This window comes from Barbus barbus (genome assembly GCF_936440315.1).
Source record: "Barbus barbus genome assembly, chromosome: 13".
NCBI classification, from domain to species: Eukaryota; Metazoa; Chordata; class Actinopteri; order Cypriniformes; family Cyprinidae; genus Barbus; species Barbus barbus.
In genome coordinates this window covers 28,448,208-28,461,581 of record NC_136741.1, presented here as the reverse complement: position 1 = coordinate 28,461,581, position 13,374 = coordinate 28,448,208, and the positions used below count along the sequence as shown (strand labels likewise).

Here is a 13,374-nt window from a genome sequence, read left to right as displayed (position 1 = left end):
ATTGGGCCCAAAGTGTCAATATTTTGTGTAGCCACCATTATTTTCAAGCACTGCCTTAACCCTCTTGGGCATGGAGTTCACCAGAGCTTCACAGGTTGCCACTGGAATCCTCTTCCACTCCTCCATGACGACATCACTAAGCTGGTGGGTGTTAGAGACCTTGCGCTCCTCCACTTTCCGTTTGAGGATGCCCCACAGATGCTCAATAGGGTTTAGTTCTGGAGACATGCTTGGCCAGTCCATCACCTTTACCCTCAGCTTCTTTAGCAAGGCAATGGTCGTCTTGGAGGTGTGTTTGGGGTTGTTATCATGTTGGAATACTACCCTGCGGCCCAGTCTCTGCTTCAGTATGTCAAAGTACATGTTGGCATTCATGGTTCCCTCAATGAACTGTAGCTCCCCAGTGCCGGCAGCGCTCATGCAGCCCCAGACCATGACACTCCCACCACCGTGCTTGACTTTATGCAAGACACACTTGTCTTTGTACTCCTCACCTGGTTGCTGCCACACACGCTTGACACCATCTGAACCAAATAAGTTTATCTTGGTCTCATCAGACCACAGGACATTGTTCCAGTAATCCATGTCCTTAGTCTGCTTGTCTTCAGCAAACTGTTTGCGGGCTTTCTTATGCATCATCTTTAGAAGAGGCTTCCTTCTGGGACGACAGCCATGCAGACCAATTTGATGCAGTGTGTGGCGTATGGTCTGAGCACTGACAGGCTGACCCCCCACCCCTTCAACCTCTGCAGCAATGCTGGCAGCACTCATATGTCTATTTCCCAAACACAACCTCTGGATATGACGCTGAGCATGTGCACTCAACTTCTTTGGTCGACCATGGCGAGGCCTGTTCTGAGTGTAACCTGTCCTGTTAAACCGCTGTATGGTCTTGGCCACCGTGCTGCAGCTCAGTTTCAGGGTCTTGGCAATCTTCTTATAGCCTACGCCATCTTTATGTAGAGCAACAATATTTTTTTTCAGAATTCTTTGCCATGAGGTGCCATGTTGAACTTCCAGTGACCAGTATGAGAGAGTGAGAGCGATAACACACCTGCTCCCAATTCACACCTGAGACCTTGTAACACTAACGAGTCACATGACACCGGGGAGAGAAAATGGCTAATTGGTCCCAATTTTGATATTTTCACTTAGGGGTGTACTCACTTTTGTAGCCAGCGGTTTAGACATTAATGGCTGTGTATTGAGTTATTTTGAGGGGACAGCAAATTTACACTGTTATACAAGCTGTACACCCACTACTTTACATTGTAGCAAAGTGTCACATGAAAAGATATAATAAACTATTTACAAAAATGTGAGGGGTGTACTCACTTCTGTGAGATACTGTATATATATATATATATATATATATATATATATATAAAATTATATTAATAATCATTTATGATTTATGATAATTATTTTATATTTATTAATGAATTTATTTTATTAGTAGAAAAATATAATAATTTCTGTTATAATTATTATTATTTAATATTTTGTTAATATTTTTTAGTTTATTAAATATCATATTAGTAGTAGTACTTCTTAAAAATTGTATCATGTATATCAGATTACTTGATCTGAAAACAGTTTATCCATGAATGCTTGTATAAAATAAAAGGATGTAGCTTGGTATTGCCTTATTTCTATATTTAAAGTGACCAAATACAAACCTGCCACACTCTCTGATATGGAACATGAGCACAGCTGGCACATCTTCAAATCTTTGACAAGTTTCTTCATTTAACATGACAATTATGTATAACACTGCCATTGATGGCTGTCAAAGTATTTGCCTTTACACGAAGCATTCATTTATATGTTTACTATTGAAATGTTGTTATATGCATGTGTCAATTTTATTTAATTTCTTTATTTTCTTATATATGTGGGTATATAGTATTTATAGAGTTGTAACTTTTAGTTTTAGTTACTTTTTCTTATTTGTAAGACGCTTTGGACAAAAGCGTCTGCTAAATGACAAAAGTAAGTAAGTAAGCAACTGGTGTTCTTATTTGGAATTCTAGATTCCCAGATTCTGTCTAAGGGTGTTAACCATTCAAAAAGAAGCAAAGCCAATGAAAGGAGACGAAAGCATGAAACAAAAGAGATTGAGAGAGAGAGAATCTGCATTTTGGGATGGCTCGATTTTCATAGTCTCACGGTTTGGGCCAGTCTTGTAATGGGGAATTGAGTTTCAGATTCCCACCGAGGGGCATCAGGGAGAGAGAGAGAGCGAGAGAGAAAGAGAGAGAGGAGAATGGAAGGATGAGCAAAGCAGAACTGTGAAGGAGTGTAAATTGAAAAACACAAGGAGCCTCTCTGTGAACTCATTCTATGAAGGCAGTGGAACCTGTCTGAGGGTTTTTTCCACAACCACTGGTTTGCATTAAAGCATGACAAAGAGCTCCATTAAACATCATTTGTCTTCATGGAAACACTCACAGCCTCTTTCATTGTTTTTAAAGAAGATTTGCCTTTAAAACAGTGTTGCAGGTTAAATGCAGGCTAAGCCCTATCAGCATCTTGTGCTGTCAGAAATAATTTCAACTCTTCACTCAGTTCAACAAAAACGTGTTTACAGTAATACACTTACCATGGGAGTCTATGAGGCAAGACATTGCACCAGAATAAATGTTAACACATCTGTTCATTTTGTATTCTTCCGAAGGCTAATCACCTGAATACATCATTGTCTCTCTCTCACAATGGCTTAGAGATCTATTATTACTTGCCATTTTTCCAAGAACACGTGCCAGCAGCTGCAAAAATAAACACCAACCCTAGACTTAGAGAAAAGAGCGTCCAACTCATAGCCTGAGATGTGTTTCTTTCAGCCAACCTGTGCAGCAAACCTCATCCCTGTCCATACGCCACAGATGACCGCTGATCCACAAACACGTCTGTTTGGGGTTAATTTAGTGAAAAAGAAACGCAGGGCAGCATGTGAGATCCTGACAGGCTTGACCAGGTGTTTTTGATAGCTGACATGCCACTGACACTCATAAATAGTTCATAATAACACCAGAAACATGCTTTGCGAAAGAAAACATGGTCCATGTGTTCACAAAATGATTGTTTTCAGACAAGTTTCCCTCGGTATGCCATTGGTTTGCCAAACAGTCCAGCCCCAAACACATGCTATGCACTAGTAAAAATGTTAATAAGTTAGTAAATATGCAAAAAATGACACACATCCTTGAATTTTAGCAGTCACTTTTTGTCTTACTCCTAAAAACACTATAATTGCTCACATTTCCATTGAAAAACAGCTGTTCTCTCTGTCAACGACGCAGAACAACTCAAACTTCACATGCACAAACATCTGTAGTTATAATAGTTCATCCTACCTGCTTCAGAGCTCTTCTATTCCAGAGCCGGGTTACGTCTGACAACTAAGCAAATGCACATTTGTGCTCATCTCTGCAGTAGCGTGTGTGTGTGTGTGTGTGTGTGTTTGTTGCAGCAGCAGATGTATGTTGACTCCTGATAGTGTGTGTTTCTCCAGCAGCCAGAAATGACACCTGATTCTGAGAAGCTGCTTGTACAGCGCGAAAAGTGAAGTGACTAAATGCATCAAATGCGACTAGCTTTCTCCTACTTCTCTCATCCTGTACTGAGCCGGTCTCACAATGCTCCCTCGTCAGCTTTAACTTTTCTCACTCTCTCTCCTTTTCTCCTCCCATTTTTGTTCATTGGAGTCTCACACACACTCCCTTGTCATTTCTCTCCTCTGTCACACCAGGCAGGAAACACATCAAAGCTGTAAATTCAGAATTCTTCCATATTTTCTTGGCTGCTCGGCACATTTGGCAGCATGGATGGACTGAAAAACTTGGAACTGTTTCCGTGCAAACTGTACAAGTCCATTAAATATCCTGTGAATATGCTTGTGGGATGCTTGGCCAAGACCCCCAATGGCTCATCTGAATTAAACTATACTGCTTTCCACATACTTTCTAACACAGTCTGGTGTTGAAATCGGAATAATTCCTTTTTATGGGGCAATGGGGTCTGCATACTGGCAAATAGTTTGTTGTAATTTTTGTGAATTCTGTCCTCCAAACTAATTTTAGGATCATATTTTTGTAATGTTGGATAAAAAATTAAACTGATTGGTAGAAGTGTTCGCTTACATTGTTTACATTTATATGTAAACAATGGTTGTTACATTGTTATGGGGCACGTTGTCACAAATGCTTTACACCATAGTTCAAAACTTTGGAGTCTTCTGCGCACCAAGGCTGCATTCATTTGTTTAAATTACAGTAAAAACTTAATTTGTTTAAATTACAGTAAAAGCTGAATGTTCACAAACATTTCTTATTATTAATGTCGAAAACAGTTGTGCTGCTTTATATTTAGCTGTTTTTCTGTTATTGTGCTTTATATGAACTGTGATACATTTTTTCAAGATTCTTTTCTTTACTTTCACTTTTGATGCAACACTAATTTCTTGAAAAGAAATGAACAGAAAAGAAATTAAAAAAGTCTTACAGACCCCAAACTTTTGAAAAATACTTTGGAATTGTATGCAATTCTGTTACTGTCAACTAATTAGTATTGGATTACTATCAACTATCAATTTTAGCCAAAACAAGGATTTGATCTGTACTGCATGTTACTGTATTTTCCTTAGTTAGCTTTTTCATTCATTTTTTATTTTATTATTGTTTCCTGTTTACCTAATTATTTATTTATTTAGATGAAAGCTGACGATGTATAATGACTGTACATAATTTCATACATAAATGTTGTGGAAATGGCTTTTGTACTTTTAGATATGTGTGAAATCATGTTGATTTTGCATGTCGCAAAAGGTGTATGTGAGTTCAATAAACTGTATATTCGCCCCTACACAGTAACAGTGGAAATGTTTAGCTTTTTAAGCAGTCAAGACCTTAAGGATTGTTTATAGAAAGTAACTTTAAAAAATAACGGGAGTAAAAGTTTGACAACTTACTCTACTTGCTATAATTATGCCACATCTGCCCCCTGCTGGTTTTGCATCACTATCACACCTGTGTCCAGCTCCAGATGTTTCAAAGAGGTCAAATAGAAGGTTTAGGCTTGAGAACACAAAGAAAGTTTGTAGAAATTATGTTGTTTGCTGTATGGTGAGATGAACTGCAAGAGTGTTTATGGTTTGAATATTCTTGAAGCAATGAACTTCTTAAACTCCTGCCAGAGACACTCTGGGCTCAGAGCCAATGAAGGAGCAGAAGGGGAGAAAAGGAGAGGCAGGGAGCTTTAGGGATTTGTTATGTGCTCCTAAACAGATGCCCTGATAATTTCCTTCATGAATGTCATCTTACCTTCACATTCTCAACCTCTTTACCACAGGAAAATATGCATAAACACAGAGCCTCATTTGGCCCCAAAAGTATTTGGACCCTTAAATAACATTTTAAAGAAATTCATTGCTGCAGGATCTTCTTCATCATGTTTTCTCTGTGTCAGCTGGTAAACAGAGTGGGATGTATATACAATAAATAAACCATGAAATTAGTCCCAGTGTTGGAAAAATTATTTCCTATCAATTGCCTAACCGATGGGACCAGATTGTTTATACCTGCTGTAGAATTGGTCATTTCAGGATGTTTTTAATACTAGGGGAAGATCCTCCAGCATGTTCTCTCTGCCAAATCCCTTTATCCATTAAGCATGTTTTATTAGATTGTGCTGGTTTTAACTCATTGAGATTTTTTTTTTTAATTCAGTTAACACTTTTGAAGAGATTTTAAGACAAATAAATAATAAAGCAAAAATAAATAATTAAAAAATTATATAATTCAGTCATAATATTTCTCGCCATGAAAATAGCCACAAAAGCTGGAATGACGTTAAACACAAACAAATTGTGTCAGCTGGTGTTTTGGTGATTTTTATTGGATGTATGAAATCACTTCTCCAAGTTCACACAGGTAGGTAGCTACAAGTGAAATGTGTGTGTGTGTGTGTGTGTGTGTGTGTTTTATTTTCAGCTGATTGGCACATTTAGTCTGTGAGGGTAAAAAAACAGGCCACCAAAATTTTTTAATTTTACTATTATATTAATTATTTTAAAATAATTTTAACATACATTTTACTTGGTCAACAAAGGTTTTAGACATGGTCAGAGGACATGTAGACAGCAGCTTGATCTACAGCTTAAAAAAATATTATTTTTATTTTTTTAATTGTAAATACAATCAAGATTATTTGAATACATTTGACTAAAAATTACTATTTCAGTCTTTCTACCTCAAAATTTCATGTGTTGCTTCTTTGTAATTAATTGTGAGGGTTACTAATTTCTGAGTAAAAATAGTTTCTATACCATTTTTAGTGTACCTGTATTGTTCCTTATTTCTTTCTTTCATTCATTATATCTCTTCAAGTCAGTTTACCATATGTGCAGGGATGGAGCAGATGGTTTGGAAATCAGCTGCTGTGAGGAACCTCAATCAGTGAAAGTGAGACGTGTGCAGGTGAACACACACGAGGGGAACATCCTCTGACTACAGCGCCGAATGAACGCTATCCCTCTACAGAGGTATTCCCTATATTTGTCCTTGATATTACAAACCTACATCTATTCTAATGTGTGCATTTGTGCCAGTGAAAGGTTAATTTATGGGGTATAGTGTGATGTTTTAGAGATAAAACACAAGGCTTTGATTCTGTGAGCCATGAGCATCACTTCTGCAGTCTTGTATGAGACACTTAACCCCAGGTTGCTTCAGATGGATTGTCCTTCACTATATTGCATGCTGTGCTTTATGCAGTATGCTACCTTCAGTTTTTTAAAAATAGCATGTGGATTTTTTCACATTCTTTTTATCTTTTATTTTTTCATTTGTGTAAAAAAAGTCTCATAAAAAAGACACTTTTTTTTTGCAGTCTTATAATATGAGTCTAGAAAGAGGCAAAGAGGTCAAGACTGTGATACAGTATTCACAATGTGTGTATTCTGCACTTTTCAATAGATTACCTCATTTAGCCAATGCACTTCATTTATCACAAAAATAGCTTGAGCTGCTTGCTTTGCAGTAGTTGTGAGATATGCACATTCTGTAAGAACGCATATGCCGAGCATAAAAATGTCAGTTGCATGAAATGCCTAAAAAAAAAAAAAAGTTCAGAAACTGAATTATTTACGAATTAACAATTGCTGAGAGCTGAAGGTCTCTTTACAGTGTGCTCCTCAAAGTCCCAGAGTCGTTTCAGCAGAGTTTATCTACAATGCTCTTGGCGGAGTTGTATAAAAAAGGTCGTTTGGCTCAGCAGACCACATGTAACTCAGCCGCAGATTACAAAGCAAAACAACTGCCAAAAACCTTTAGCAAAAGATGCCAAATTCAGCTTTTCTGTCATCATCTGGAAAGTTTTGCAAAGTTGCAAACTTTTGAAATTATAAATGTTCCATATTGATGTATATAAAATGGGGATTCATCTGGAATAATGTCAGTTTGTGCCAGTAGGTTTAACGCTCATCAACTATACTGGATTGGCAGGTAATTTATTTGAGTGCCGAGATGAGACTTTAAGTCAACATCCTCTTACCTTTAAGAGGAAACCCATGTGATTTTTAATACTGCTGTGTGTTTGACATGTAAAAACTCAATAGGAGGCTAGACTGAAAATAAAAATATGGAAACAAATATTCGAACATTTGCACTGGTAAAATGTCATTTTATTTTATATTTGGAAATATAAAGTCTCTTTTACTTACCAATTTATTTGATCAATTGAAATTATGTACAGTCATTATACATCCTCAGCTTTCATCTAAATAAATACATAGTTAGGTAAACAGGAAACAAGTACAAAAACAGTCAAATTGAGAAGAAACTATTAGAATTTAAAACAACTGTTTTCTACTTGAATCTGTTTTAAAATGTAATTTATTCCTGTGATCAAAGCTGAATTTTCAGCATCATTACTCCAGTCTTCAGCATCACATGATCCTTCAGAAATCATTCTAATATGCAGATTTGTTGCTCAAGAAACATTTCAATTATAAATTAACATTTATTATTATTATCAATGTTATGACGCTTAATATTTTTGTAGAAACCACATTACATGTTTTTTCAGGATGAATCAGTTCAGAACAACAGAAATCTTTTGTAAGATTATACGCATTATATATTAATGTGCTGGATACAAGTATTAATTTCTTTAAAAACAAAAATTACATTTTTGTTATTCCTTACAAAAAAATACCACCACTTACAAAAAAAAAAAGGAATCAGGGTTTTGTACACAGTGTTATTACAAAGTTATTTTAGGTATATTTCAAACAAAGTACCTTATGATACCATAGTCTTGCACCATGCTATTTACTGTGCATGGTACTCATGACCAAGTCTATGACCAGTGACCATGATGCCATGTCTAAACAATGGTAGTACCATGGTACTTTTTGGTTAGTGCAAGACAAGTACGCCCAATTTACAGCAATGGCATATCCTAGACTGTTTGATGCACGACGTGAATTTCTTCTGTACAAGTCAAACACAGCTTCGCATTACAAAAGAGCTTCAGGAACCCCAACACATCACAAGGACATATGCAGCTTCACCCACGCGCTTTATTATAACCCCTGCTATTCTCACATCCGGGATATGAAACATGAGCAAAGACGTGGAATGTTACTTTTTTTCCCCCCCTTTCTCACACGCGCCGTAATGATGGAGTAAAAAGCATCACGATTGGTGGATGCGGCGAGAAGAAACATAAAACCCACAGCGTAGCTTTTGCACTCCGGACGCGACAAACGCGAATGAATCCAGCGCGTGCTTTCGGTCATCGGGGAACAATTGGAATAGAAAAACCTCTTGAATTGCAGCAAAAACATCCACATCCACACAACGGGCTAAAAGTACACAATGGTCGCTGGCGTTATGTGTCTCTCAGACAAGCTTAGCGCAGCGTCGCTTGCGTGACAGCTCGCTGGCCAATAGGAGCCTCCAGCGGCCCAGCTGCGCTCAGACGCGTCCAATGGCGAGCGGCAGAATACGGGCCTAAACGCAAGGTTAGGTTGTTGTTGCAGGCGGCCAGCGCTAAACTTCACCAAATAATAGCTGTTTGTATTTTGGCTGCCGCAGTAGCCATTTTAGGTAAGCACATCTTTAAACTTTTTAATTTTAACGCGTCGCGCGCAAAACCGCATGGAGTAGGTGGCGCGCGGACGCGTCAAACTCTCGCATCCCCTCATGAATGAACTGCTCTTGTGCTTAGGATTAAAGAGTTTTTTTCCCTTCCCCGACTCCCACCCCCTCTAATTTTTTATGCATTTTTCTAAACTGTCATGGCGTGTAGTGTCCTTGGAAATAAACGCGGAGAGAGGAACGCGTAGGTTTGTACGCTAACTGATGTCCGGAGCCGGCGTGTCCAGGTAGGTGAGGTCGCGTTTGTCGGTCCCTCCGCGGAGTTTGAGCGGCTCTTCGCGCGTGTAACGCCTGAAATATAGAGCACCGTTGCCGTGACATTACAGTTAGCACGCTGGCTAGCCCCTACAGGGGCTAATGTATATGGGACACGATGTTAGGCTTGTTATAAGACTGTTTTATGAGGCAAGTTTAGCATCTGTTGAGGCACAAAGCATCCCATGACTGCGACCAAGTGCTAGGAACAATGTAACTTCTAGCACTCATGTGGTTTACTTCCACTCCTGGTTTGTGTTATATCCCTGCTGAAATTAACCTGCACTTTATTGATTTAGTCACTAATACGAAAGCTTTATTGTAACAAATTAATGCTTTTTCTTTTTTATACAATGGAAATGCCTCAGTTACATTGACACCTGTCTTTACTCCAGCAATGGGTTAGTTAGTATCAAGGGGCCCACCTGCTTAATAATGTAACCCTTTTGAAGTGTTTATACGGGTTTATACAACTAATGATGTTGCATTAGTGTCAGCAATTTATGCCTTTCTTTTTTTAATACAATAATAACGCTTGACTTCATGCAATAGGTTAGTATTTGGGGTCCCACTTGGTTTATGATGCAATTATGTGATTATTATATATTTATATCACAAATAATGTTTAATTACTGTGATGACTTAATGTTTTTGTTTTTAATTCAATGACAGTGCAGTCTTAGGTCAAGGAATGGGTTAGTTAGTATCAAGGGGCCCGTTTGGTTTATAATGTAAACCTTTTGAAATGTATGTGTTATATCACCATAGATGTTGCATTCATGTCAAAACGTTATACTTTTCCTTTTTATACAATTAAAAGTTGTATAAATTGCACAAGTAGAGTGACACCTCTACCCTCAAGCAGTTAGTTAGTATCTATTGGCCTTGGTTTTAGTGAATGTTTCAGACTTACAAATTATTTCAGTTAAACCCATTAGAAAATTAAAGTGAATAAAATAGGTTGCAAAAGTTTAAGTGCTCATAATCTGCAAAAAATCATATGTATATTACACACTTTTGTTGTTACAAAGTTATGTCTTGGTGATGGGTTTTGAAGCAATATAAAAATGATCTCGTATAGTTGTTTAACATGTTTATTGACATGACATCCTAAATATCATTCATGTCTACTGCAGTCTTATATGCACTTATTAATCAATTTTTTTCTACTATGTATTCATATTTTTTTATTTTGTGATCACAAGAATGTAATGACAAAGATGTCTAGATATTAGTTTGAACTGCCTTTAAAATTTGTTGTGCATTCTGAATGGAACCACACTCTAAATGCTTTTATTTTCAAAATAATAATAAAAAAGTTGTTTTATGCTTTGCATAATTTCTATATTCATGACTCCTTGTATATCTGTATTCCAGACGCAGACACAGAGATCAAGAAAAAATGAAAATACAAAAGAAGGACAAGCAGGTCGGTGTATCACATGTGTTTCTGTCAGACACTGTGAGAGTTCCCTCTCTCTGTTTCTCTCACACCGTCTCTCACACTTTCATCGTCATTGCAAAATTAGCATAGGTTTTAGTCCTTGCACTATAGCTGTACTTCAGAAAGATTCTCAACCTTATTTAACCTACTTTTTGTCTTCAATATTTAAAGTGCTGTTTGCAGTATTTTTGCAATACTTTGAGACTATAGGTTTACGATTAGGATTTGAGGCGCGTGTAAAATGTGCAGAAAGCTTCTTCTGAAATTTGTTTGATCACATTGTTTTTAAATCCTCCCAGAAGATTTAGTTTTTCAGTTGTTGTTTCACAGTCCAGGAGGTTTAATTAGGTTCTCAGTTGTGTTGCATTGCAATATCAGTTTTGTGTGTCATACAATTCCTAGTAAAAATAGAAACTAAACATTTTAGAATAGGGCGACTTTTCCCTCAATAAATTCCTAATTTGCTGCTTATTAATAGTTAGTAAGGTAGTTGTTAAGTTTAGATATTGAGTAGGATTAGGGACGTAGAATAAGATCATGTAGAATAAGGCATTAATATGTGCTTCATTACTACAAATAAAAGGCTAATGCTCTAGTAATATGCATGCTAATAAGCAACTAGTTAAGAGACCGTAAAATAAAGTGTTACCAACATTTTTTTTATGTATAGGAAGAGCTATAAAAGTAACGTGGATAGCATAGCTAAGATTTTCTGCTTATGGAAGAATTTGATGAGAAAAATTCATACTGAATTTGGATTGCAGGCAAATATGAGTTGTGTTGTTGAGAGACCTCTGAAACTCTAGAGGACACACATGTAAGATTACAATAGTATATTTTTTCAGTAGAAGACGTTTGTTTGCAAAGTTTTGCTCTCCTTTGAGTTTCTTTGCTACATATGAGAAACAATTGATATATTAAATCAGTTTTTGGGGGCTTTTAAGAATCTTTCAGACAGTCCATTTTCACATTTTGGCCAAGACTATGTCCTACTGCCTTTTTGTAATGCATATTTTTACTCTTTATTTCAATGTATTTTTTTTTTTTTCAATATTAGAATCAGATATGTGTAAAAAAAAAAAAAAAAAAAAACTCCAGCCAGATTCTAATCTCAGTTTTGTTGACTTTTGACTTGATAAATTCAAGTTCAAGCCATTAAAAGGCCTTGCATGGCTGTGATTTTAGTGATTGTAGCATGGGTAAGGTGTGTTGTTAAACACTTCTGTCGGCTGCCGCATGTTTATGGTTGCCAAGCATCAAAGCAGCTCTCCGTGTTATATAGAATGTGCAACTGTGTGCATATCTGCATTTTATATGCCTTTGAATGTGACTCACCCAATCAGAATATGTTGTGGTAACTATCCATTTAAACTCGGATACTCTCTCAAATACTGGTGACTTTTGACTTGAGTTGATGATTCAAGGCAGATCATTTCTTCATAGCCTATTTATTTATTTGTTAGGAAAGCATCAAATGGAAGATATCTTTTATTCTTCTTGAAAGGTAATCTTCTGAATCTACCTCCAGTGTTTTCAGAGTTTTTTTTATATTGACGGTCAACAACCAAGAAGTTTAACCAAGTTGTTTTGAGGATCTCTTTGACCAAACTGGCCACAGCACCTCAGTTACTCCTGAGCTGATGCTTGAGTCAGACGCTCTCTAGAAGTGTAGGTACTGTCTGTGCTGGCTGGCTGGTGCAATGATTGCTGTCAAACAGGTAAATGCTAAAATTTTGAATATAATACCTGTTGGCATGTGGTACGAATATGCTGTCTGCAGCACCTACACGGTATGACTTAAACCCAGCGTAAACTCCGCACACAAAGTTGCAAGAAGTTTAAATGTATAATTTTGGCAATAATCACATTGGCATTTTGTTCACATTGCTGTTACATGTCCAATTAATGTGCACCATCTGTGCTTTTTATGTTACAGCTTTAACATATAGTTCTGCTATTAATTGTTGGCTCAGTGTACATTTGGTATCAACACGTGTTTTGGGTGATCTAATCACAAGTGGTCAGTCAAAAACTGGTTTTAACATGCATCTAAAAAACCTCTCCTCTGACCAGCTGGATTCATTGCAGGATGGTATAATGATTTGTATCACTTATACTTCAGTATTCTAGTGCATATTTATGTCATACATAGTGAAAATTTATTTGCACAAGTTTTTCCAATTTTTATTGATGACCGTTTTTATGCATTGCAGACACTCTTCGATTATTTTTATGTCTGTATTTTTAACAATTTATGCTTGTGTTTTAACATCTCGGAGGATGATCAAATGTTAATATTGTTTTTAATTTATAAAAACAATAAATTAACAGTTAACTGCAAAACCATTGCAATTCAGCTTCTTAGAAATCTACTAAAACACCCAGGAAGACTGAGGTGCATTTAGCTAAGATAGGTATTATGGAATAAACTGAATTATAAACTAATATCTAATGCTTTCTGGCAACTCCTAAACATTTAATGTTGTTCACAGTTTTTCTGTAGCGTTTTTGGAT

At 36.7% G+C, this 13,374-nt stretch overlaps 2 protein-coding genes across 3 annotated transcripts in view; one reads left to right on the top strand and one right to left on the bottom strand.

The window, feature by feature from the left end:
• LOC306879066 (RIPOR family member 3-like) overlaps positions 1-3,640 on the bottom strand; it is a 48,241-nt gene extending 44,601 nt beyond the window's left edge. Inside the window, exon 1 of one of the 2 annotated variants that reach the window (XM_079431755.1) lies at positions 3,357-3,640. The gene's annotated coding sequence lies outside the window, so the exon portion shown is untranslated. The remainder of the gene's footprint in view (positions 1-3,356) is intronic. The other variant, XM_079431756.1, reaches the window with a different exon arrangement.
• A 4,028-nt stretch (positions 3,641-7,668) lies between these two features.
• The window catches only part of LOC306879470 (chromodomain-helicase-DNA-binding protein 6-like), a 41,233-nt gene continuing 35,527 nt past the window's right edge, over positions 7,669-13,374 (top strand). The window contains exons 1-2 of the mRNA XM_079432433.1: positions 7,669-9,388; positions 10,794-10,845. Of these exons, the coding sequence (XP_079288559.1) occupies positions 9,366-9,388; positions 10,794-10,845 (75 nt within the window). The 5' untranslated portion in view covers positions 7,669-9,365. The remainder of the gene's footprint in view (positions 9,389-10,793; positions 10,846-13,374) is intronic.